The 25314-nt window shown below is 41.8% G+C and overlaps 1 protein-coding gene across 1 annotated transcript in view; it reads left to right on the plus strand.

Moving 5' to 3' along the window:
- Positions 1 to 19185, plus strand: part of TTK (TTK protein kinase) — a 50172-nt gene extending 30987 nt beyond the window's left edge. The window contains exons 13-22 of the mRNA XM_066609767.1: positions 471 to 597; positions 1638 to 1730; positions 7095 to 7252; positions 7341 to 7492; positions 9133 to 9257; positions 11072 to 11152; positions 14924 to 15100; positions 16305 to 16395; positions 16523 to 16617; positions 18913 to 19185. Coding sequence (XP_066465864.1) covers positions 471 to 597; positions 1638 to 1730; positions 7095 to 7252; positions 7341 to 7492; positions 9133 to 9257; positions 11072 to 11152; positions 14924 to 15100; positions 16305 to 16395; positions 16523 to 16617; positions 18913 to 19002 — 1189 coding nt within the window. The 3' untranslated portion in view covers positions 19003 to 19185. The remainder of the gene's footprint in view (positions 1 to 470; positions 598 to 1637; positions 1731 to 7094; positions 7253 to 7340; positions 7493 to 9132; positions 9258 to 11071; positions 11153 to 14923; positions 15101 to 16304; positions 16396 to 16522; positions 16618 to 18912) is intronic.
- The last annotated feature ends 6129 nt before the right edge of the window (positions 19186 to 25314 follow it).

Consider the following 25314-nt stretch of genomic DNA (forward strand, 5'->3'; position numbering starts at 1 on the left):
AAGAGACTCAAGCTGTTGCTTACTTGAAGATATTCCTCCCACTCAGTATAACATTAAATGCTGGGAGAGTTAGGACAGACAAAAGAAAATATTCCTTTACCCAGCATGTAGTTAGTCTGTGGAACTCCTTGCCACAGGATGTGGTGATGGCATCTGGCTTGGATGCCTTAAAAGGGGATTGGATGCATTTTTGCAGGAAAAGTCTATCACAGGTTACAAACCATGATGTGTATGTGCAAGCTCCTGATTTTAGAAATGGGCTATGTCAGAATGCCAGATGCAAGGGAGGGCTCCAGGATGCAGGTCTTCTGTTGTCTTGTGTGCTCCCTGAAGCATTTGGTTGGCCACTGTGAGTTACAGGAAGCTGGACTAGCTGGGCCTATGGACTGAACCAGTGGGGCTCTTTTTATGTTCTTAACATTGTTATAAGAAACGAATTACACTTATTAAAGTGATCCATTTTCTGATAGTTTCAGTACTCCAGTTGTAAAGAATGATTTCCTTCTGGGGGAAAAGGCAACCACTCCATACAACCAGTTCTCCTATTTGCAGCCTTGTACACCAACAACTCCATTTCAAGTGCAAACTGGACTACAGGTAACAATGTATATAAACCATGAATATAAACCGAATAGGTATTGATCGTAGTACATTTAAAGATCAACCATGGCAGGTATTGCTTTTTGGTCATGTTAGTGTGTATGTCACGTGAAATTTTGCCACTATGACTCACGTTCTGAATATGAGTCAAAGTTCTGGATTGTTGACTGGAGGCTGTTGGGAGCTGGATGTGAGCAAACAAGCTGAGATTGAATCCTGATAAGACAGAGGTTCTCTTGGTCCAGACGTCGAAGACTTGGATATTGGACTATCATCCTGCTCTGAACGGGGTTGCGCACCCTCTGAAGGAGCAGGTCTGCCGCTTCGGGGTGCTCCTGCATCCACATGTGCTCCTGGATTCCCAGGTAACAGCTGTAACCAGGGAAGCCTTTGCTCAGCTTTGGCTGATTTGCAAGCTGCGACCATACCTGGGTTGCTCAGACCTGGCCACAGTGACCCAAGCCCTAGTGACATCCAGATTAGATTATTGCAACACACTCTATGTGGAGCTGCCTCTGAAGACAGTCCAGAAACTGCAATTAGTGCAGAACGCGGCTGCCTGTGTGGTTGCTGTGGAATTCTGTCCCCCTGGAATTGAGAACAGCTCCCTCTTTAGAGTCCTTTCGGTGGGGGTCTCAATTTATTCAGGGAAGTCTTTTTATGCTGACACCGGGGGAACAGGGCACTTTTTTATGAACGTACTGTAATCGGGATCCTAGTTCTATTGTGTTTTAAAATATTATATATCAGTGTTTTTAGCATGATTTGTGAGCCTCCTCCTTGAGTGCCCTTTGTGGAATGGAAAGGCATTCTCTCTAGTATGATTATGCAACTTTGCCTTAAATTTCAAAATCCTGTGTTCTGTAACATCTGAGTGATAAACTAAAACTCATCAACTCTTGTGGTTTGGATGACTACTAGTTATGAATTCTCTCTGTTGTAGTGTGATGCATGTATAGAAGCTTACAAAGTAACTGAGAATATTAACTAAGCATATAACATAGTCAGTTGCATGTGTAAATGATTCTTTTATTCAGATTCCAACATCTGTGCCTTCCAATGAGTGTGTTGCTATTAAAGGAAAATGGTATTCTGTGTTGAAACAAATTGGCAGTGGAGGATCTAGTAAGGTAAGAGTTTAAATATATATCAATCTAATTCACTTGCAGCTGCTAAATGTGGGTAGTGATGCGAAAGCCACAGCCATGACCAGGTAAGGCTTTAAAAAAGCTTCTAGTCATAGGCATGCTGTGATAAATTACACTCGCCCATAAATCAATCTGACAGATAAGATGAGGGCAGGTTTTGAGCCCAAAATCATGGAATTTGCTATGACCCTCGGATAAGTCGGGGGTTTAACTTAGGGAGGTGTCTGACTATAATTTTGTCTGATTTTACCAGGCCAGATCCTGAAAAATAACGTCCCAGTAATTGTTACCTAAGAACTGTACAGTCACCAATTTATTAAAAACACAGTGTATATACATAGTATGTATACATCTATACATAGTATGAATACATACACACACTATTTTTAATACTGTATACTAGTATACAGTAGTATACTAGTAATACTGTATACAAAATATTGGCCTTGGATGGGCCAATATCAGCAGCTTTGGAAGCTGATCCTGCTTAGCTTCTTCTAGCAAGATGGCAGTTCAGTCTCCAGACCACACCTCCTGCCCATAACCTCTGCATCATGTTTTCTAGCCTTCTTCTTATCATATTTGTGATCTGGCACCAATTCAGTTAATAATTGACCAGGGCAGGAGGTCTGGTCTAGAGGGTAGAGCCTCCGTCTGCCTGAAGATAACATCCACAAGGTCGCCAGTTCGAGGCCACCGGCACCGTGCGACCTTGGAGCAGCTGACAAGCTGAAGCCGAGCAATTTCATCTGCTCTGAGCGTGGGAGGATGGAGGCCAGAATGTGAAGCCAGATCGGAATGAAACACCTTGAATGTAGTCGTTCTTGAAAGAAAGAACCTTCTTTGAAATTGTAAAAATCCCTATTTAATAGGGATTTAATAAAGCCTGCCTATGTAAACCGTCTTGAATAAAGACCAAGAAAGGCGGTATATAAATACCTGTTGTTGTTGTTGTTGTTGTTAATAATAATTGCATTGTGTTCATTTTGTATGTACGCCTTTGCAGTGACTTAAAAATAAAAAAATAAACTGCCTTTCCACTGAGGTCCAGAAAACTTTATACAACACACTATATGCTTCAAACAAATAATAAATACTGCATAATATTGTGAAAATAATTGCTGTATAATTAAACCGGAAGATGAAAAACTTCAATTGCACATGTTATGAATGTTGTGCTAATTTTCTGTGACTTATTATTTTAATTTAAACATATTAAATACCTCTTAGTCTTATTGTATTTGCATATTTAATGGAAGAGTGACTTTAAAATTATCGTGCATAAGAATAAATTCACTGAACATTTATGTGACAGTAAATCTCTCACACATAGTAGACTAGGTAGGATTTATTGCTTAGTACGTAGGATCACATATGATTCAATGTTTAGGATGCAATCCTATACATAGGATTAAAATGTTCGGTGTACCCCTTTCCTTCCATATGTTACTTTTTTAAGTCATCCTAAACCTACCCTCTTATTATAATTTTTTAAAACATATTTATGTAAAAGTGTCCTAGGAATAAAATCCCAGCCCTTATCTTAATTCACAATATTGTAGCCGTAATCCTCTGTCTCTGCTGGAGAGAAGGTGGAGTACCTCAAGACATGAGGGATGCAAACATCATCACGCTGTACAAGAACAAAGGTGACAGGGGTGACTGCAACAACTACCGCGGCATCTCTCTCCTTAGCGTTGTAGGAAAGCTGTTTGCCCGAGTTGTACTAAAGAGGCTCCAGGTACTTGCAGAGAGCATCTATCCAGAATCGCAGTGTGGATTCCGAGCCAACAGGTCCACCACTGATATGGTATTCTCCCTTAGACAACTGCAGGAGAAATGCAGGGAACAACGACAGCCACTCTTTATAGCCTTCATAGATCTCACAAAGGCTTTCGACCTGGTCAGCAGAGACGGCCTCTTCAAGATTCTCCCCAAGATTGGATGTCCACCCAGGCTCCTCAGCATCATCAGATCCTTCCACAAGGACATGAAGGGCACTGTTGTCTTCGATGGCTCCACATCAGACCCTTTTGACATCCGAAGCGGAGTGAAGCAGGGCTGTGTTCTTGCACCAACCTTGTTTGGGATTTTCTTCGCTGTCCTGCTGAAGCAGGCTTTTGGAACTGCAACAGAAGGCATCTATCTCCGGACCAGATCAGACGGAAAGCTCTTCAACCTCTCCAGACTGAGAGCAAAATCCAAAGTCCAGCTGAAATGTCTGCGTGACTTCCTCTTTGCCGACGATGCAGCTGTCACTACCCACTCTGCCAAAGATCTCCAGCAGCTCATGGATCGTTTTAGCAAGGCCTGCCAAGATTTTGGACTGACAATCAGCCTGAAGAAAACACAGGTCATGGTTCAGGATGTGGACTCACCTCCCTGCATTACAATCTCTGAGCATGAACTGGAGGTTGTCCATGACTTTGTGTACCTTGGCTCAACGATCTCCGACACTCATTCTCTCGATGCCGAGCTAAACAGGCGCATCGGTAAAGCAGCTACCACGTTTTCCAGACTCACAAAGAGAGTCTGGTCCAACAAGAAGCTGACGGAACATACCAAGATCCAGGTCTACAGAGCTTGCGTCCTGAGTACACTTCTGTACTGCAGCGAGTCATGGACTCTTCGCCCACAACAGGAGAGGAAACTGAGCGCTTTCCACATGCGCTGCCTCCGACGCATCCTCGGCATCACCTGGCAGGACAAAGTTCCAAGCAACACAGTCCTGGAACGTGCTGGAATCCCTAGCATGTATTCACTGCTGAAACAGAGACGCCTGCGTTGGCTTGGTCATGTCGTGAGAATGGATGATGGCCGGATCCCAAAGGATCTCCTCTATGGAGAACTCGTGCAAGGAAAGCGCCCTACAGGTAGACCACAGCTGCGATACAAGGACATCTGCAAGAGGGATCTGAAGGCCTTAGGGATGGACCTCAACAAGTGGGAAACCCTGGCCTCCGAGCGGCCCGCTTGGAGGCAGGCTGTGCAGCATGGCCTTTCCCAGTTTGAAGAGACACTTTGCCAACAGTCTGAGGCTAAGAGGCAAAGAAGGAAGGCCCATAGCCAGGGAGACAGACCAGGGACAGACTGCACTTGCTCCCGGTGTGGAAGGGATTGTCACTCCCGGATTGGCCTTTTCAGCCACACTAGACGCTGTGCCAGAACCACCTTTCAGAGCGCGATACCATAGTCTTTCGAGACTGAAGGTTGCCAATACATCAATACGCTATTGGCTCCAGTTACACTATAATGTGAAACTGGGCAGTCTCTTATCTAAAATGTTATCTGAGTCTGGTTCTTCTAAATGGTATACCCAAATTGAATCAATTGGTTTTTCATTGGATCGTTTAAGTTTATTTCCATTCCCTGGAGTTTACCAAAGGGTAAAGCAAAGAATGCTAGACATTGAGGCACAAAACCTCTTTGAACTTGCTTCTAGAATTTGCTCCCCTCTTAATTTCTCTATCCCACTTAAGTATGGGCAAATGGCTCCTTATCTGAGTATTTTGAGCAACCCTTCTGAACGTCGTGCAATCTCCTTGGCAAGTTTCAATGTGTTTCCATCCAAGGTCACTGAAGGCAGATATAGGCAAATACCATATAAAGAATGCCTCTGCCCTTGTAATTTGGGAAATATTGAATCAATCATATGTATTCTTTTTTATTGTCCTCGGCACACTGGACCTCGCCACGCTTACATGGCTCCACGTCTCGGCAAAATGAATGGTGTTTCGGATGAGGCAAAACTGTAGCATCTTCTAAATGACTGCTCACTAGATGTGCTAGAGGGAGTTTCAAAATTTTTACTTTTAGTGATTTCTAAGCCTTCTTAATGCAATTTGTTCCAAAAAAACCTGATATTTTATGTTGAACTGTCAATGTACTATTAGTAATTTAGTAATTTAACTCCGTCTTGGATGAACGGGATTAGGACTGATTATATTTGTTTCTTATGGTTTTTTAAATCTGTGCCGAATAAAGGTTCATTCATTCGTTCACAATATTGTATGGTACGTTGGAATGCATTTCAAAACTAAGTGACTGAGGTACTCCTGGAGGTACAGTGCTTAAACTGAACATTCAATGCTTTTAATGATAAATACTGGAACAGATTAATATCGTTTTCTATAACAGATTCCTCAACTGTGTGAATGCCTTTTTTTTTTTTTTTTGCATTTGTAGTAGTATCCCATTCTTTCAGAGAGGTCAGACCTTGGTTCATGAGAACTGTGTTTCTGTTCACAACAATTCTGTGAGGTAGATTAGACTGATGAATTGTGTCTAGCCCAAAGCAAGTGGACATTGAAGTTAGATTTGAACTTCAGGTCCATCACTCCAACCACTGCTACACTATCTGGAATCTTCATGTGCTTGCTCTGATGTATCTGAGAAGTTGACATCCCCTAGCCTGAACTGTATGGTAATCAAAAGCATTGAATGTATTCAGTTACTTCATGCTACAGCTGATTATAGCCAAGTCTGTAAGGTGCTTCTTCATCAGATGCTAATGACAGAGTTTGAGGATCTACTTCTAAGGAAGCAATGCTTATTAGTAGTATTCCTAGTTTTTCAACTTTTGTAAACAAAACAAACAAAAAACACCTCAACTTTCACGGAATATCTAATGGATGCCATTCTGAAGCATTTAAAAGAATTTACTTAGATTTTGTTGTGTGCCAGGTTTTCCAGTCTTGTGGAGCTTGCAAACTCTCAATACAGGTAGATTACCCTTTATCCGGACATCTGAAATCCAGACTATTCCAAAATCCAGACATTTTTTCCAAGACTTTAAAAAAAGGAATAGTCCAGATTTTGGAATAGTCCAGATTTCTGATGTCTGGCTAAGGGGTAATCTGCCTGTATGAGGTTGCAAGTCTCACATTGGTTGAGACTCATGAATGTGATTCATGGATACTTTTTTCCACAGAATAACTGCATGTTTGTTCTGGGCCTGAGTACTGAAAAATGTTTGAACCTCATACATAATAGAAGCACAAATGTAAAAAAAGACATTAGTTGGGAATATGCGTGCTTATCGCATAACTGAGTGCAGACAAATCATGAAATGAGCCTAAACTTTAAGAGGAATCTTGAGCACATTTAACTAACAATATGGTGTGATGGGAAGATTGTATATATTTAGTCCATTGACTTACGGTTTTTCTAGTTTACTGAAGTGGAACATAGCTATGTATGTGTCATCTTGGAGGGAGATAAGCATTCCACTTCTTTGTTACCAGTTTGTACACACTTTATATATTAGTTTTGGGTGCCTCTTTTGTTTACTTAAGAAAGGAAGTTATGGAAGTATATGCTTCTGTGTGGGTTTTTTTTTCTTTACAGGTATTCCAAGTACTGGATGAAAAGAAACAGCTTTATGCCATCAAATATGTAGATCTACAAGAGGCAGATCAACATACGAAAGACAGTTATAAAAATGAAATAGCTCATTTAAATAAACTTCAGCAACATAGTGATAAGATCATCCGACTTTATGACTAGTGAGTGATTTGGTTTGTAAAAGCCACCTGATTTTTTTTCCTCAAAAGTGTTTTCTCAAGTATTTCAGTTGTAATAATCTTGTTTTAGTGAAATCAGTGAGAAGAGCATCTACATGGTGATGGAGTGTGGAAATATTGATCTTAATAGTTGGCTTAAAAAGAAAAAGACTATTAACCCGTGGGAGCGGAAGAGCTATTGGAAAAATATGTTGGAAGCTGTCCATACAATTCACCAACATGGTACGTATAAGAACCAATTTAAATGCATTTTAATCTGTGTTTCTTGTGCTTGGTAGTGATAATTTAATTGGGAATAGTCCACAAGCAATCTATGGGTGGCATTTGGCCCAGAGGACACTTCTGTGTCCCTGCTTGCCAGGTTGTGTAGGCAGTAATGCCACCCAGGTGGAAAATTATGCTACTTCCTGCCTGGAGTGAGACCTGCTTGACTAGAAGTGTGATTTTGTTCTCCTGGGACCCTGCAGAATATTCTGCAAGTGTATGACTTAGCATGCCCCATCCACTTACCACATCACCCACTCTCTCATTACACTACTGTTTCTCTGAAGCAGCTGCCAAGCCCCTGGATGCTAAGGCATACAGCAACCAGGTGCAAGAGATTGGCTATTCCTGCCATAGACACTAGTTTGCTTAGAGAAAATGGGGATCCTTGCTGCTTTTGGAATATCTGCTTTCTAAGAAAACAGTGTTTGTGTGCCTGTGTGCGCTTTTGGAGAGCGATTAAATCTTCAAAGACACTAGGAAATGTGGAAACAGTAAAATGACATGGCTGAATGCACAAATGACATAATACATTGTGGTTTTTGTGTTCATTGTTCCTTACTTGGTAAATGCGAGCATCTCTGTTTTGTGAAATGAGGTATGTTGTGCTCGGACAAGTCCGAAATCAATTGTTTGGACAAGAGAAGCTGATAGCTGATGCTCCTCAAAGACTAATCTGCTAGCCTGATTTATATCATCAGACATGCACATGTCTTGTCTCATCTACTTGTAAACTTGCTCGAGCACCATCTGCCCAGCAATTGATGCCTTTGTTTAAACATTCACACTCACTGCAGATTCAGCAAGGCACATTTCAAATAAAATGTTAGATGCTTTGTTGGAAAGTATACTGAAATGACAATTATAAGCTTTACATTTAAATATGAAAATAGAGGTACATAGAGTGATTTATTTTAAATGTCTTTGAAATCAGTAAGATACAATTATGAAAGTGGACGCATGCCTCTGTGCTGATTTTTCCATATGTTTGGAGTGGTGCAGGGAGTTGGCCGGCCTGGGCACTGGCCCAATTCACATTAGTAGGTTCACTTGGCTGGGCCAACCCCATAATCTTCACTACCAGTGATACCTGTAGTAACCAAGCAGGCAAGGAATGCCATGGGAAGTCCAGTTCAGAGCTTTGCCTCAGGAAGCTTAACAACAGCACATCACACAGTAGTCAGGAATGAATTTCAAAACCATGGAACATTTCATTATAAAATTCAGCTATTACTTTTTACTGTGCTGGAAGCATAATGTTTTGCATAGTTCACAAGAGGACTTAAATGTATTAATTCAAAGCTGGAAAGAGTTTCAGAGGCTCTTGTAGCTTTATTCTGTATATATAAATGCTAGAGATAAATGTTCTGTTCATGAAAGTAGACTTGCTCGAGAAGGTTAATAGTGTTGTGACAGTGGCAGTCTCATAGATATAGTATGAGCAGGAGAAAAGTGCAAATTAGATGATGGGAATTCAAAATGTAGAGTCATCCTTGTACATAGAGAAGATGAGTGAGAGTTGTGTGAAATATCTTTTTGGCAATTATACTCTGAAATTACCTTTTGACCTTGTGGTTTTTCTGTTTTTTATTTTACAGGTATCGTTCACAGTGATCTGAAACCCGCAAACTTTCTGCTAGTGGACGGAATGTTAAAGCTAATAGATTTTGGCATTGCAAGTCAAATGCAGCCAGATGTGACCAGCATTGTTAAAGATTCACAGGTGAGAGTGTGACTACTCCAGTAGCCATACATGGAGCAGTGTGCTGCTCCATGTTGCTGCATAGCATTAGTAAAATGGTAGATGGTCATAGGTTCTTGACTCTAGTCTCCTGTTGATGTTCATATGCTGATTACCCTCCCCCATCCCAAATTAGGATTGAAAATGATGTGGGTTTGGGTGTCTTGGTTTGTATTTGCATTTTGACAGTAGTTTGCAAGTCCAGATGCAGTTGAGCCTCACATTATAGGACTTGCAACCCATCCCACCTGAAAAAGGGGAAATAGAGCTGCAGTTCCTTTAATTTTTGCATCTCCAACTACCTCTGGCTGATGCTGGACTGATGCAGTGTAAGGCAGGGCTGAGAAATGATTGGGGGTTTGGACATATATAAATAGAGTGATTTAGATGTACTGCATGGTGCCTCTAGGTTAGGGCAACATGGAATTCCATAAAACTGGAGAAACAGTACAGGTTGAGTCTCAGTATCCACAAGGGTTCCGTTCCCAGAATCCACGTGGATGCCAAAAATAGTGTTAAAAGAAATCCAACTTGAAAACACCGTGCCCCTTTTCCTGGTGATTTAAAAAACAGCCTTGCTGACCTTTGTAATGCAAGGCAGAGGCATCAGCCAGGCAATCATTCTCTCTCCAGATGCTTAGAAAGGCTTCACTTTGAGTCAGCGACTTCTCCCTTCACTGAAGTGCAGCGCGGGGAAAGAATGCAGAGGAGGTGATAATCACTTTGCATTCTTTCACATGTCAGGAGGAAGGGAGGGGTTGCTTGTCTTAGAGTGAAGCTATTCTGAGCATCTGGAGAGAGAATGATTGATGGATCATCTGCCCTCTCCTGCATTAACAAGGCTATTAAATTATTTTCCCCTTTAATTTAAAGGGCCCTTCTCATTGCTTTGAGATAAAATCCGCAGGTGAAAAATTTGTGGATAATTAGATTATACCTGTATGTTGTATTTTGCAAGATAGAAAATTACTAAAGTTTATCAGTCTCACATGTGGCCAGTAAAGATGCAACAGGCCCAGTACTAATCAAGTACGTAAGAATGATGGAATTTCACTCTTTCATCTTAAAAGCAATGGTGAGAGATACATTGGCACAGAAATTAACTGTAGTTAAGATTAACCAAATTCCCCTGTCTTAACCAGAACCCTAGAACCAGTTTCAAATTCTGGTTAAATGGGGAACTGGTTAGCCTTAGCCTTCGTTTCAATTAAGGGATATACCAGTTCTGATAAATTCAGAAAGAATTTGCTCTAAGACAGGGACAACAGAAAAGGAGGGACACAATCATGCAGCCTACCACTGCTGTGTTGACTGCTATTAAGAGAGTCCATAACTTTTGCATCTAGTTCCTGAACTGGAGAAAATTGGGATAAAGGCCTGTATCCCTTACTTGAGGAAGCCAGTTGAAAATCTATGGAATAACTTGAATTATTATACAAATTTCTCTTCATTCAGTTTGGGATTATGATCAAGTGGCACAGTACTTTAAACTGTTTAGGTCTAAAAGTATTCTTTTTAATATATTTTGGCCAAAGCTTTCCAGAGTAATCCAACTACCTTCTGCTTCTGTAGTAGTGGTTTAGTGAAGGATTGCAGAATTCTACTTTTGGCTTCATGACTGAAAACCCACCTATCTTGAATTGTGATTTTGAGAGGCTTAATGATAACATAGTGATTTTAAGAGCAAGGTTTTTCAAGACCCTTTTAAGAGCAAAGTTTTTTTCCCCTTCAAAAATGTGAGCAAGTGCTTAAATGTAATCTTTAAATGCATATAATCCTATTTCTTATGCTGCTAGGTTGGCACAGTTAATTATATGCCACCAGAGGCAATCAAAGACATGTCATCCAGTGGAGAAAATGGAAAGTCAAGATCAAAGGTAATAAGTTCTCCCTTTTGAAAGAGGAAAATGTTTTGGATATTGTCCTCTACATTTATGTTGGCCAATTACAAGAGTTCTTCATATGCATGACTTTGTTGGCCATTTCAGCAATCCTGTAAAGTAGGCAAATGTTTGTATTCTTGGGCTGCAGAATGAGAAAGCAACTTGGCTATGGCCTTCTAGTGAGTTCATGAATGAGGTGAGGACTTTTATCCTACTGTCAAAGGGGTGTAGTGGCCATATTGGATGCATCATAGTAGGAATCGCTCATAGTGCAAAACTAGTGGCTACCCAAAGTTCTTTAATAGGAACAAAGACATATCCAATTTTGGGAAAAATGTAGGCACTTTCCACTATGATCAATATATTTCTTCACTCTGTCAGTCTTTGATGGATGTATAGCATGTTGATGAGGGACCTTCATGCTGATCTAGGCAGTTGAAGGAGAAAGTGACCTTAAAGATGCTCCCTATTTGTTCTTCTACCTCTGGATCCTTGCACAATCCTTCTAGGCGTAGGGTCTATACAGCTGAGTGCAGAGTGATGGGAATTGAACATTCTGCCCACACTCAGCCATCTGCATTTAAGGAGAGGAGTCATCGGGAGGAAGTTGATCTGACGTGATTGTCACTGAAATTGTTATGTCCTGCTCCAAAAATCATGGTTACTTATGGAGGAACACCTAGCCCTCCATCTAAAGGATACTAAGACATAGGAAAAGGGCCTGTTTCTTGGGCAGGGAAGGTAGAACATTGGAGCCCATGACAGGATCTTCTGCGTGGGTATTTCCCTACTGTACATACAAATGCTCTAAAGTACTGGGTTGCTAAGCTGAAGCTTAAGATCTGTAGCAGCACTAATGGGATCTTTGGTGGAGATGAAGCCATGAGACAGCTTCACATTTCCAAATGTTCTGTGTCAGGGCCACTAAGTCTTAAAGCAGGAAGATTGTCTGGGAAGAAGGACTAGAATAGAGTTTTCATCCAACTCCTTGAGAGGCAACCCTTTGTCAGCATTCTTCATATTTTGAGAGGGTTCTTACTGTTCTGCACTTAAGGTATTTGCTTAAGAATGTGTAGAATACTGTCCTGAGGGTTCTTTCAAGATTCATGTTACAGAAGTTTCTAAAACCCAGCGTGCTTTTAGTATACACATTTCATAGCACTGTGTATTTTACTTTACAATATTTGTACATAGCTTCCCAGACATAATTCTCAAAGAGCTCACAGTAACAATCAGATTTTTATGCAGGTGACTGTTGCCCCTGTGTCAATATATCAGAAATACGTAGTGCTGTCCACTGGCATTGTCTCTTCTGGCTCTGTTTCTGAGTCATAAGTGCTGGGATAACAAATGTGAGGTGGGGGGGTACATTTTTTCTGTAGTTGTAGGGTAAACTGGGTGCAATGTTTAGGATTGGCATCCTCCTCCCCACTTCACTCTTTTAACTGGCTAAACTGGGAATTGGCTGGAAAAAGTAATTTACGCCACCACCGAAAGCTGGAGAGTTCAGACAAAAGAAGACTGCCTTGGGAAAACCTCCCTCTCAGGTTATGAGTCCCCAAAATTCAGGAGTTCCCTTAAAATCAGACAGTAGTGAATGTGATTGGTCTGGGAGACAGGGCGGCCTACTTCATTCAGAGTGAACTGAAACCAGGCAGGGAATACAGCTAAAAATATAAAATGTGTATTAAGATGCTATAAAATATCAGAATAATGGAAAGATGCATAGCCAAAAAAAGGCACTGATTAACAAAAGAGAGAAGGGGAGGGGAGACCAAATTTATTGAGAATGTGAAGGTGCAAGTAGCAAACAAAACACCTGACATTGCTTCTCGGAATACTTTCCCTACGCTACTTATGCTCTTCCAGGCTTCTAATCCTTGCATCCATTATTTTGGGCAGGATGGACAGACAAGTCCCTGGCAAGCATCAGATGCTCCTGACATGTAACTGGGGCAAATGTCTGAAGGGGTGTGTGCCCGACCCTGTCATGTAAAACTGACTCTGGCTGTTCTGGAGAATGACTCTGAAATTGAAATTAGCAATTTCTAGCCTGGCTCAGCCTAGGGATTTTGTTGAAGGGGTCTGAAGCGCTGCTTGAGAATGAGTCCGAAGGCATACTTTATAAAAGCTTTATTTTTGGTCACAGAGAAGCAAAAAACATGACGTTGATTATATTAGTTAGTAATTGGTCCATATGTTTTGCTCATTTGGTTTCTATCCAAACATATGTATGCAAACACACGGAGGCCTTGTCTGGTCTTTCGGAGAGACCTTCACTCTGGCCACTCTAAGTGTTCCTGGAGACTTGAGTTTTGCTTGAAGCTGGAAACTTCAGCCATGGCAGAATTTCGTAGCCATATTTTTTGTCATTTTTTTACACACACATCCCATTTATTTAACAACAATCCGAAATGACTAGTGGACAACCCTGCTGTTTATAAATTGTAGGTGATAATCAGTTTTCATCTGAGGAGAGGGGTTACCCGAGACCCTGAATCCAATGAGCTAATCCAAAGGTCATTTATTAGTCAGTTGAAGATTATCAGGGAAAAAAAATCTCTATCTCAATAGGGCAAAGATAGCTGCTGTCTTTGAATGATGTGTAGCGCAATCCTGAGCTACACTTGGGCCAGCGCAAGCCCCTTGTGCCGGCCCAGGAGGGTCGTAAACTTGCTATAAGTCACCTTGTGAGTCGGCTAGGCTGGTGGAGGCTCAGAGTCTTGCATCAGCTGAGCTCGGAGAGCACAAGACTCTGGGGTGGGCAGGGAGAAGGCGGGAAGGAGGCATCCCAGGGCGGGGGGGGAGGGTGGGTGGTGGGTGGCCCCAGGGGCAAGTGTGTAGGAAGCAGGAGGCAGGGCTGGAACCCAGCAGTTATGCTGGATCCCAAACCCTGTATCCAGGGATTCAGAGCAGCTTCAAGCTGCTCCTTTCTCTTCGGACTTGTGCCACCTCAGGAGGTGGTGCAAGTCCAAGGAGACCCATAGGGGCCAGGGTACCTTAGCCGGAGGTAAGGGGAAAAGTTTCCCCTTAACCTCTGGCTGAGCCATTTGGGAACCTACCCTGCGCTGGATACAGCACAAGCCTCTTGGCTTGCCTGTTCCCGCGCAGGATCAGATTGTGCTTTCTTTAGGGTGTTAAGAAAGGGGCAAAACAGGTGAAAAAATATGCAAAAATAAGAAAATTGACACTTATGGTGAAAATCCCCTATCTATCACTACGCTGCTGGATAACTGGGCCTAAGCAAGCTTTAGTGCAAACACTCCAGTGTCACTGACTTGTGGTTCAGGGTACCATGAGAGAATCCTCATCGAGTCCCTATTACCTTTGTTTTGTGTTTCATCAGTATGTAAGTTTCTTAAACAAGTTCTGTGAACCTGTTACTCTTCATTATACGTTCACTTTAATAGTGATGCATCTGTCTCATTGCTTTAGCAGTCCAAAGTTGTTGCTGTATTCCTCCATGTCATGAATTATGTGCAAATTACTTGTCCTGATTAGCAACTATCCTGAGAGCAAAGTAGCTCTCCTCCTTGGGCAATATGCTTCATCACAAAGGTGTGTTATAAAACCTGATTAATGTAGATTATTAATTAATGTAGATTATTAATCTACATTAATGTATTAATTAATGATTATTAATCTGATTAATGTAGATTATTAATGTCTTTATTGCTTAAGTGATAACCGTTGCACCAGTTGGTGGATGCTAAGTAACAGTGAGAACTCCAAAGAGACAGGCAAAACATTTTCTCTGATTTTTAGGTCAGTCCCAAAAGTGATGTCTGGTCATTGGGATGCATTTTATATTGTATGACTTACGGCAAAACTCCATTTCAGCACATAACCAATCAGATAACAAAACTTCATTCCATAATTGACCCGAGTTATGAAATAGCATTCCCCAATATTGCAGAAAAAGATCTCCTGGATGTCTTGAAGGTAACATTTTTTAAAAATTACATTTTTAATAAGAGTTTGCGAATGTGACTTGCATATTTGAAACAATTTCTGACTTTTACCATTTGTGATGAAGAAAGCTCCAACTGTTTGCTTTGATGTGTTGGGTTCCTCCCATCCTCATGCCCACATAATGATAAAAACACAAAATGGGCTATATTCCTAAGGAGCATGAACAAAAGGAAGCCTGTGCGAGCAAGCTTCTGAGTAACACTGATGTGTGTACGCTTGCACTCTGTCTTAATTTGGAGTCTGCTGGAGCAGAATTGTGCAGAGGTTTGCAGAAGATGTGGGCAGATTGCACCTTAAAACCTTCCATTTCCACAAGAGAGACAATAGATATAGCCCAGTGTCCTGTGAGGCATGTTTACACTACAGGAACAAAATGCAATATTGTAAATATGTACATATGTTTCTGTGAAAAGCTATCACTTTCCTCCCTGGTTTCATTCACTAATGAGTGACTAGCTTCTAGCTGAGATGCTAAAGATACACACGGAACTCTGTTCAGTTACTGATGTGTAGGGCAAAAGCAACTTGAATTCATTAGATGTGCATGGTACAATAGCTTGACATGAATAAACAGATTAAACTTTACAGAACTGTAGATTGAATTTGATGCTGCAAGGTGCAAATAAGGCCAATGGAATACAACTTTAGTTCAATAGTTATACCTGTCCTATTTAAAATGGGCAGGGGGAGGAAACAAGTTACAGGCGGGACTGTTTATCCACCGATTTTATATCCATGGATCTGGCACAATACGGGTTTCCAGAGTTGTGCTCTGGTCGCCTTCGGAGGTCTTTCTGAAGCTCAAAGAGGCCGTGACTTCCCTAGGTCTTACCTTATAAGGTATTTAAAAAGTCACTTCCAGTTTCCCTCTGGAAACCAGAAATCACGTATTTTTTTGCCTTTACAAGGCATTCTGAAGCCTGCAGAGGCCATGGGCTTCAGAATGCCCACTGGAGGCAACCAGAGCACAGCTCCAGTCAACCTCAGAGGCTTTAAAGGAATCCAAAAACATGGATTTTGGTATCCGCAGTTTTCTGAATCTGGGGTGGGGGTCCAAGAACGGGTCCCTCGCAGATACTGAGGCCCCACCTGTATTTGTAGATCAGAAACTGAGGATATATATTTTTAGGAAGCTTTCAGATTCACCCCAGTGTTTAATCTTTTTTTTTTTCAGCGCTGTTTAATAAGGAATCCTAAACAAAGAATATCGGTTTCTGAACTGTTGGTCCATCCTTATGTGCAAATTCAAGCCAATACGCAAACAGGTACTGGAAGACTTATTAAAAATTTAATATTGCAATTTACAAAATTCCAGCAGAGTTCTTTGTACTTGGCTTGACTGACGAGGTTCTTTATAAATTATAAGCATAAGCAAATGTTCAGTTCTTCTAGGAGGCTCAAGTACCAAAGAAACAGCAGAGGAAATGAAGCGTATCCTTGGTCAACTTGGTCTAAACTCTCCTAACTCTATTGCTAGAGCTGCTCGAGTGAGTAAATCTATTTTAAATAGTAGCATCATTAGAAGTACCTCATATTTTGTAACACCTACAGAACATAGAGATGACACACTTCCTGATTTCAGTCCATTTTATACAAGAGATGGGTGTGGGCTCTGAGAGTAACAAATGTGTGGTGAGTAATGGGATTGGGAAAGTTGGGTACTTACGGGAAGGAAACAGGAAATAGCGGATGAGAAATGCCTTGCTAATGAAGTGAATGTTCTTCTTCTTAGAAGAAGAAGTAGATAGTTTTATATTTACAGAGGGGGAGACTTTCAGAACTATGGGTGTTAACTGAAGAAAGGAGATGTGAACTCACAAATAAACATCTACACCAGCGATTTTCAACCTTTTTCATCTCACAGCACACTGACAAGGTGCTAAAATTGTCAAGGTACACCATCCGTTTTTGGACAATTAACAAGGCACACCACGATGTTGGCGCAGGGCTCGCATCCTCCAATGGCTCTACTAATAAATGGGGACCAGCGGGCAGGGAGGAGGAGGAGGCGGGGCTGGGATCCAGCAGTTATGCTGGATCCCAACTCCCATTCCCAGGGAGAACAGAGTGGCTTCAAGCTGATCCACACTCCTTGGACTTGTGCTACCTCCAGAGGTGGCGCAAGTCCGAGGAGACCCATAGGGGCCAGCAGCCCGTACCCAGGAGTAAAGGGAAAAGTTTCTCCTTGCCTCTAGCTAAGCTGCTTCTGGCCACTATCCTGCGCTGGATACAGCGCAAGCCTCCTGGCTTACCTGTTCTAGCGCAGGATAGCATTGCGCCCTTAGTCTTACAGAACACAATTCTGCTCTCAGAGGAAAAGTTTGAATTTAAATTATATTTGACTTTTTTTTTTAAGAAATGTTTTTGAGAAATTGTACAAGTGCAGAAGTCATGTAGAATTACAGGAAGTGCTGAAGATTTGTTTTTTATTCAGAAATGCACTTATAGATCAACATAATCTAAATGCTGTAAGACTTTTCAGATCTATGTAAACAAACAAGTCTTATTTTATTGAAGTTCAGCAAATGTTGACCTAAGTGAGATGGCTTTCTTTTCAGAGATCTGAAACACTTCTCTCAAGTCCATTGGTATTTCTGTGGGGATGGGGGAGCTGGGATTACCTCAAAGAGCATCTGGAAAGCCCTGATGTGTAATGCTAATGCATGCTTCCACCCCCACCTCCTGTCCAGGATAGTGCACTAATTTTCTGTATTGCCTAGATCAGGGGTGCCCAAACCCCAGCCTGGGTCCCACTTGTGGCCCTCAGGGGCTCTCAATCAGGCCCTCAGGGAGCCCCCAGTCTCCAATGAGTCTCTGGCCCTCCAGAGACTTTTTGGAGCCTGTGCTGGCCCAACGCAACTGCTGTCAGCAAGAGGACGGCTGTTCGACTTCTCACCTGAGCTGTGAGACAAGGGCTCCCTCCACTACTTGCTGTTTCACATCTGTGATGCAGCAGTGGCAGTGAAGGAAAGGCTGGCCTTGCTTTGAAAGGCCTTTTATAGGCCTTGAGCTACTGCAAGACCTTCATTCATTCGTATAAGTTCCATCTCTAATATATTCATTTATGTAAATTTATTCAAATTTGAAATGTAAATTAATTCGGCCCCCTGGACACAGTGTCAGAGAGATGATGTGGCCCTCCTGCCAAAATGTTTGGACACCCCTGACCTAGATAATATTATCAGGAATTCCAAATCTAAAATTTTTCACAGTGTGCATCAGTTCTTGGCTATATTTTTTTTCCTCAATAAAAAAAGTCCATGCTGGTATCTGGAGGGAAAGGGATTAGAGGTGCGTGGTGCAGAGGCATTTAGGCTCTCTCTGTATTCCATTCTCTTCTCCTCCCCCCTCACATAAACTCAGGCTGGATTTCTAGCATCTGCAGGTACACACATACATGAAAGGAGTTCTCATTGTAGCACATATTCCGTGTGAGCAAGATTCCATCAAGGGATGGTGACTTTATTATAATATTTATGCAGTGACAGTTCATGTCACTTTGCAGAGCTCCATATGCAAAAAAAGCACTGCTCCAATGAGTTTCAGTCTAAATGTCAACAGTGGATAACATAGCAGAAGGAATGAAGAGGGAAGAGTAATAACCAGGGTGAGAGTTGGGGAGAAGACAGACCAGCTTAATGTGAGCAAATGCAGATGAGCTGTAGTTAGGTTTCATTTCAGCAAGAAGTCAGGTCCAAAGGGTTAAGCCAAATATGAAAATAAGTTTTGAAGAGGACAGAGATGTCAAATCTGATGCTTTATGTTATGTTTCTATGTTTCAGACCTTATATGAGCAGTGCAACAATGGCGAAGGATTAGATTTGTCTACTTTTCCTAAGTTCGAGAGTTGGAAAACACAGAGCACGAAGTAATATGCTAAGTGCAACTTTAAAAAGTGTTGACTGTTCTAGACAATGGCTGGTCCTATTTAAACCAATGCACGTTGCTCATTTTTGTTTTAATATCTGTGGTATAGGCTAAAATGCTTTTCACTGTTTCTACAATATATGCACATCACTCCCCGGAACAGTCAGATCCCTTGTTTATACTGCCATGGAAATGTTCAGATTTTGACTTGTAAATTACACGAGATGTGTAAATAATTAAAAAAATCAAACCTTTGTAAATAAAGTGCACTGTATTAACATTGTTGAAAAATGTATGTTTCCTACGCTTGCTTTATTTATTTATTTATTTATTTATTTATTTATTTATTTATTTATTTAGCGTATGGCATATAATACATGGATTTATATATCAGTTGGACTAGATCAAATGTCAGTTACCTTCAGACCATAGGCCAGTATACGCCTTCAGTTTGCAGCCAGACACAATGTGGTACATGGTTTGGTGGGAGAACCCGCAATCACACTGAGGGGTAGATACTAGCCCCCATTTGAACATTGAGTCCTGACAAACACCATGTAGGGTATGGATCCTATTCAAAGTTTTACAGTGCTGATAAGGTAAGTCGAAACCTGGCACCTTAAGTGTAGATCGTCTAGATAACTACCCGTTTCTGGGTGTTCGACTGTCCATTTTGCTTTCCATTGGGCATTGATGTTGAAATTGTTGAGCAGATGTTGTGCAAGTGCCAGAGAAGGCTTCCTGGATTTGAGCCTACTGATTGATGAGGAAGATCGGCATGCACTGGTAAAAGTGGGTTGCTGGTGATTTTTCTGTATTCTTTCACTAAAGCCTCTTGTCTCCGTAGGGCTGGTGGTGTCATGTGGCTCAAAACGGGGAGCCAACAGACAGGAGTGGGTCTTATGCAGCCGCTTATGATCCTCATGGTTTTATTTAATCTGGCATCCATCTTGCTAGTATGACAGCTGTTAAGTCATACTGGAGCACAGTATTCTGCTGTGGAGTAGATCAATCCTAATGCTGATGTTCTGAGAGTGGTGGCTGAAGCTCCCCATCTTGTTCCTGTTAATTTCTGGAGTATGTTGTTCCTGGTATCGATTTCCTACGCTAATCATTTTTAAGTAGCCTTCTGTTTTGGAAAGATAAGCAAACTAAAAACTCTGTACTTGATATCTTGTCTTTCTCTCTTTTTTTTTTTTTTGAAAGCTATCAACTATAAACAATCTGTTCTTTAGTATGATGTTTCCAAAATGGTGGAAAGATGTTTATAAACAGGACCGTGCAGATTGAATATGGTTGAATATGTGGTTGAATATGGGAATAGTGGTTGAATATGGGAACAGTGGCCAGGCTCATCTTCCCATCTCAGCCAAAGTGGCCTCATCTGTTTCTCCCTTAGTTCCTGCTTGCTCTCTGTCTTCCTTCCTTGGATCCTTTGCCTTCACATGACTCTACCAGTCAAGGAAGACTATTGGTCCAGTGGCTGTCCAGGTTTTCAAATGGGTTTTCCCAGTCCTACCTGAAAATGTCAGGGATTGAACCAAAGACTCTCTGCATGCACAACTGGTGCTCTGCCAGCTTCTCCCTGCCTCCTCATCTCTCTTGTTGCAGCCTATCCGGGTAGAGGCAGTGGCTTTTTTCTTATTGGGTTTTCAAGTTACAATTGTGTACAAAGGAAAAAAAGTCATTGCTCACAAATGCAGGTGAAAGAACTAACTGACCTAAGAGCGCAAATCATAATCTTAAAGAAATAATAAATAGTATTTATAATAAGAAATAATAAAACTGATATAACCTTCATTGTAAAGAACGTAAAAAAACCTATGACCACTCAAGTGCATCAAACTCTTCAAAGGATAATAGTAAAGAATATAGTCCTTGTATAGTAATATGAGGATGGCTTTTTAGAGAGCGAAGTACTTCTGATGGCAGCAGCATAGGAATCCCTATGGCAGGGTCACTGTCTCCCTTTCCTCGAGTGGGGTGTTGCTAGGCATGGAAAGGATACTGTAGTGAGTGTGACTTGTGGTAATAGCTGTTGCTATTGCACAAGTGCTATCTTTCCTTCACTAAACCTGTAGTTCACTGGGGAGCTTTCTCTCAGATGAAATGATACAGATCCTCCAAACCTTTCCTTCTTTCTCCCTTTCAAGACAGTACCTCTTCTGCCCTCAAATGGTAGGAAAGTGTACTGTAGAGCTGAGTGAGTGCCAGCCCCATTTCCTTCCACAGCTGTAGTGCCCATATTTTTTTCCCTTTGCTTTCTTTCTCTGTTTGGTGCTGCCTCTGGCCCCTGCCTCTTTCCCCTTTTCAGTCCAACATCGTGATAGCCCTACTATCATTCAGCAGTCAATTTAGCAAGCTCACAAAACATTTGAAATGTGGCTTTTTTAGATTTTATTTGAAAAATTTATATTCTGCTTTTCCCAAGGTGAAGCAAATGCCCAGGCAGCTTACAAAGCTCCATAATACGTACAGTGTATTACAACAGTAAGTAAAAATATTAAAACAAAACAAAAAACCCAGCAGACATTGTTGAGCCATGGGGGGGGGGCAAATTAGTCCAGAGGAAGCAATCAAACCACAGCACCAATACAGAGGGCAAACATCCACCCATGAACCAAGTGACAAGATGAAGCAGGTATGTTTTGAGCCCTTGCCAAAAAGCCATGAGGGACAGAGTAGTTGATTCCCCTGGAAGGGAATTGCATATTGTGGCACCACTCCAGAGAAGGGTCGCCCCTTGCCACCGTACCTCTAACTTGGGACAGAGGTGGCACTTGGAGAGCCCTCTCAGATGACCTAATAGGGTGGACTGGAATGTATGGGAGAACCTCTCAGACAGCCTGGACCAAAACAATGAACAGCCTTAAAGGTAAATACTAGCACCTTGAACTGGGCCAGGAAATGAATGAGCAGTCAGTGTAGCTGCTGAAGCAGTGGTCCAACAGAGTTGACCCATCTAGCCCTGTAACCACCCAGACTGCCTCATTCTGCACTAATTACAGCTTCCAAACCATACTAAAGGATAGCCTCATGTATAGAATGTTACAATAGTCCAGTTTTGAAGTCACTAAAGCATGAACCACTGTGGTCAGGTCTGATTGGTTCAAGTATGGTCACAGTTGGCGCACCAGCTGAAGCTGGGCAAATGCACTCCTAGCCATCCCTACTACCTGATTCTCCAGAGACAGCTGCGAGTCCAGGAGCACTCCCACACTGTGCTCCTTCTTGCAGGGGGAGTGCAATCCCATGCAGAGTGGGTAGATGACTCAGTACCTGTATCAAAGACTTCCTGACCAGGAGGATCTGTCTTTTCTGGATTCAATCTCAACCTGTTGGCTTTCATCCAGACCCCAACTGTCTCCAGTCACTACCCCTGAGCTTACATAGCCTCCCTGGAATAAGATGGTAAGGAGAGATAGAGTTGGGTATCATCAGCATATTGGTGGCACCCCACCCTAGAACCCTGGATGAACTCCCCCAATGGCTTCATGTAGATGTTAAAAAGGCATGTGGGATAGAATAGAACCCTGTGGCACCCTACACTGTAAAGGACAGGCACCGAGCAAGTGTCCCTCCCCCACATCAACATTTGGGTTTTGTTGGCCAAGAAGGAGTGGTACCACTGCAGAGAAGGGCCCTTAAGCCCCAGATTGGCCAGCTGATACAGAAAGATACCCGTGATAGCAAGGGTATCAAAGGCCACTGAGAGGTCCAACAGTGTGGGCACATGGTGAATGACTAGCCACGCATCCTATGTCTTGATCCCTGCTTCTAGGTTTGATATCTTATTTCTGGTTATTTTCCTAGGCCTCTTAAAGTTCTTTTTTTGTCAGTCTGAAATATAACTTTTTTTCAGCATGAGGCACCTTTGCAGATATTGCACTAAGTACCCAACATATATACTTGTTGCATTTGAAACATATAATTCTGGACAGAAAATTCTACATAAGTTGAAACAGCCAGCTCTTGCTGGCCGAACACTATCCCACCTACCTGAAAGCACCACAATGGGCAGATTGCATCTGCACAAAAGCACAGTCATCTGTAACTTGTATGTCCATAACTCGGGGAGTCTGTGTACTTGGAATTTTTGGACATGGAAATAAATGTAGAGGAAGTGTCTACTGGCTGATGTTATGATTGCTTTTCACTTGGCACAGAGTGCTTTATTGCTGTTTCTAGAGGAATGTGGCATTTGTAGAAGCTTTGACTTGTGTTCTCCAAATGGCTTTTGCCTTGTCACCTCTTTTCGTAATTCTTAGTGTAGTGAATCTCTCAAGCATTAAGTTCTCTCTGAAGGAACCTTTTAGTCTACCCTCAAATCTTCCTTACTTTTCTACTATTTCTTCCTAAATCTTCTTCTATTGAGTCTGCAGTAAATCTATTTTCTCTGGTCATGATTGATGAATACAATAGGTGTGGCAAGGGAAGAAATTCCCGTAGGGGGAATCGAGAAGTGCTTTAACCCACTTCTGCCCAGCCCACAGGTGTACAGATTTGATCCCTGTTGTGTATATGTAACGTTGGACAGAAATGGCTTAAGCTTGCAATATACTGAGGTCAATAAAGTATGATGCTTCAGACAAGAGCTCTTTAATATGTAGGCGCACACATGCCCCTGAGAGAGACTTGTGCCTTTTGAAGATCAACTGTGCTTGGTAATTATCTGCATGATAGACTTTACTCTGTTGCCCAACAGCTGTTTTCTACTGGGAAGATGACAATGCCTCTTGTAGCCCCATCTACTCTGCTCAGGCAACAAGACTGTACCACATAAGATATCTTTTGACCACTTTAGTACTTCTATGAATTGTGGCTGCAATTAGCAGCTCCTAATTTTCTTTAGGACAACCATCTAATTTCGTGAGAACCACGTGAAGAAAACAAAGCTGTTTGCTTTGAACTATTCCTTGAGAGACGTGTGCATTGGGTCATATCCCAGTCACCCTCTCAAAGTATTTTGCTTTGAGCTAGTATTTCTTGATTCAGTGGTGGTGAGATTTTGATTGAGCAGAAATGATATCTCCTGTACAGTGACAAGACCAGAAGGCAAAAGACTTTCAGAGAGAGACGATCCCCTCTTGCCTAACTCAACAGTCTAGAAAAGTCATTGTTTAACGTAGAGCTGCTACTAGCATCGTAATTGTGATTCTTTGACTGCCAAAGAGGCCTGCAATACTTTAAATACTTTATTGTGCCATAAGCTGCTTTAAAAAAAAAAAGTGATGTACAGAAGTTTTGGACCAGGAAAACTTATGCCATAATGAATGTTTAGTCTTTTAACAGAGTTGAGTCCACAGCTGTGTGAGGATTACAGAATTAGCCTGGTGTGTCTGACTGGTTGAAATTTTTTGAGCTCCTTTCAATCCCCTCTCTGGGCTGGTGTTGAAGCATTCTTTTCTTTGGACAATCTTCAGAGAGGAAAAGGAAGACAGCAGTCAGGGCAAATAAGTCAAGTTGACCTCCCACTTCTGCTGGAACAGCTTCAGACCTCATGAAGGATATATGACTAGTTTCCAAATAGATACAGTCCTTTTTCTTGAACTGTGCTGCACATGCAGTGGAGTTTCGCCAGGGTGAGGTCTGGTTCAAGACTGAAAACAGCTGAGATAATGCAAGGGATTTGGGAGATTGAAGACACCTCTGCTTCCTTACCTCCATCATGACTTGGGGGGGGGGGCGCAAGCTCACTTCATATTTTACTTTTCCTCAGTATTTTCTTCCTTTCTGGATTTTTCCTAGGGTTATACATCTATTCTGCCTTAGTTGCTGTCTTGCTCTTCCTCACTCTGATTTATTGTAGTAGAATCCCCAAAGCATTGTGCAAACTGGTGCTCCTGTTGGAATAAATATGCAAATAAATGCAAGTGACAAAATATCTAGTAAACATCAGTCCCTTTCATCATTTTATCTGAAACGTCTGAACTCCTGGCCTCTTTTTGAATTGTCTCTGGGACTTCTGGGAGTGGGGGTGGGCGGGTATGGAACTTTGTTTTGATGTGAAATGCCATGTTAGAAAGAAGGCTGGATGGCAGATTTGCCAGTTCAGGTACAATGTGTTTAGCTGTCTTTAAATTATTTCCATTTATCATTTTATTACTTTTGATTTCATTCTTCCTCTAAGGAGCTTGGAATGTGTACCTGGATCTGCCCCATTATTTATTCTCTTGACAGCCCTTCAGGTCATGAGAGATCATGGCTAGTTTCTGAGAGCTACAATAGCTGAGCAGGGATTTTTGAATTGGAACTTTGTCTATTCTTGACCATGCTACCACTTTTCCTTCCTAGTTGGATAAATGGAAAACGAATAC

The sequence above is a fragment of the Tiliqua scincoides genome, chromosome 1, assembly GCF_035046505.1.
Source record: "Tiliqua scincoides isolate rTilSci1 chromosome 1, rTilSci1.hap2, whole genome shotgun sequence".
Taxonomy (NCBI): domain Eukaryota; kingdom Metazoa; phylum Chordata; class Lepidosauria; order Squamata; family Scincidae; genus Tiliqua; species Tiliqua scincoides.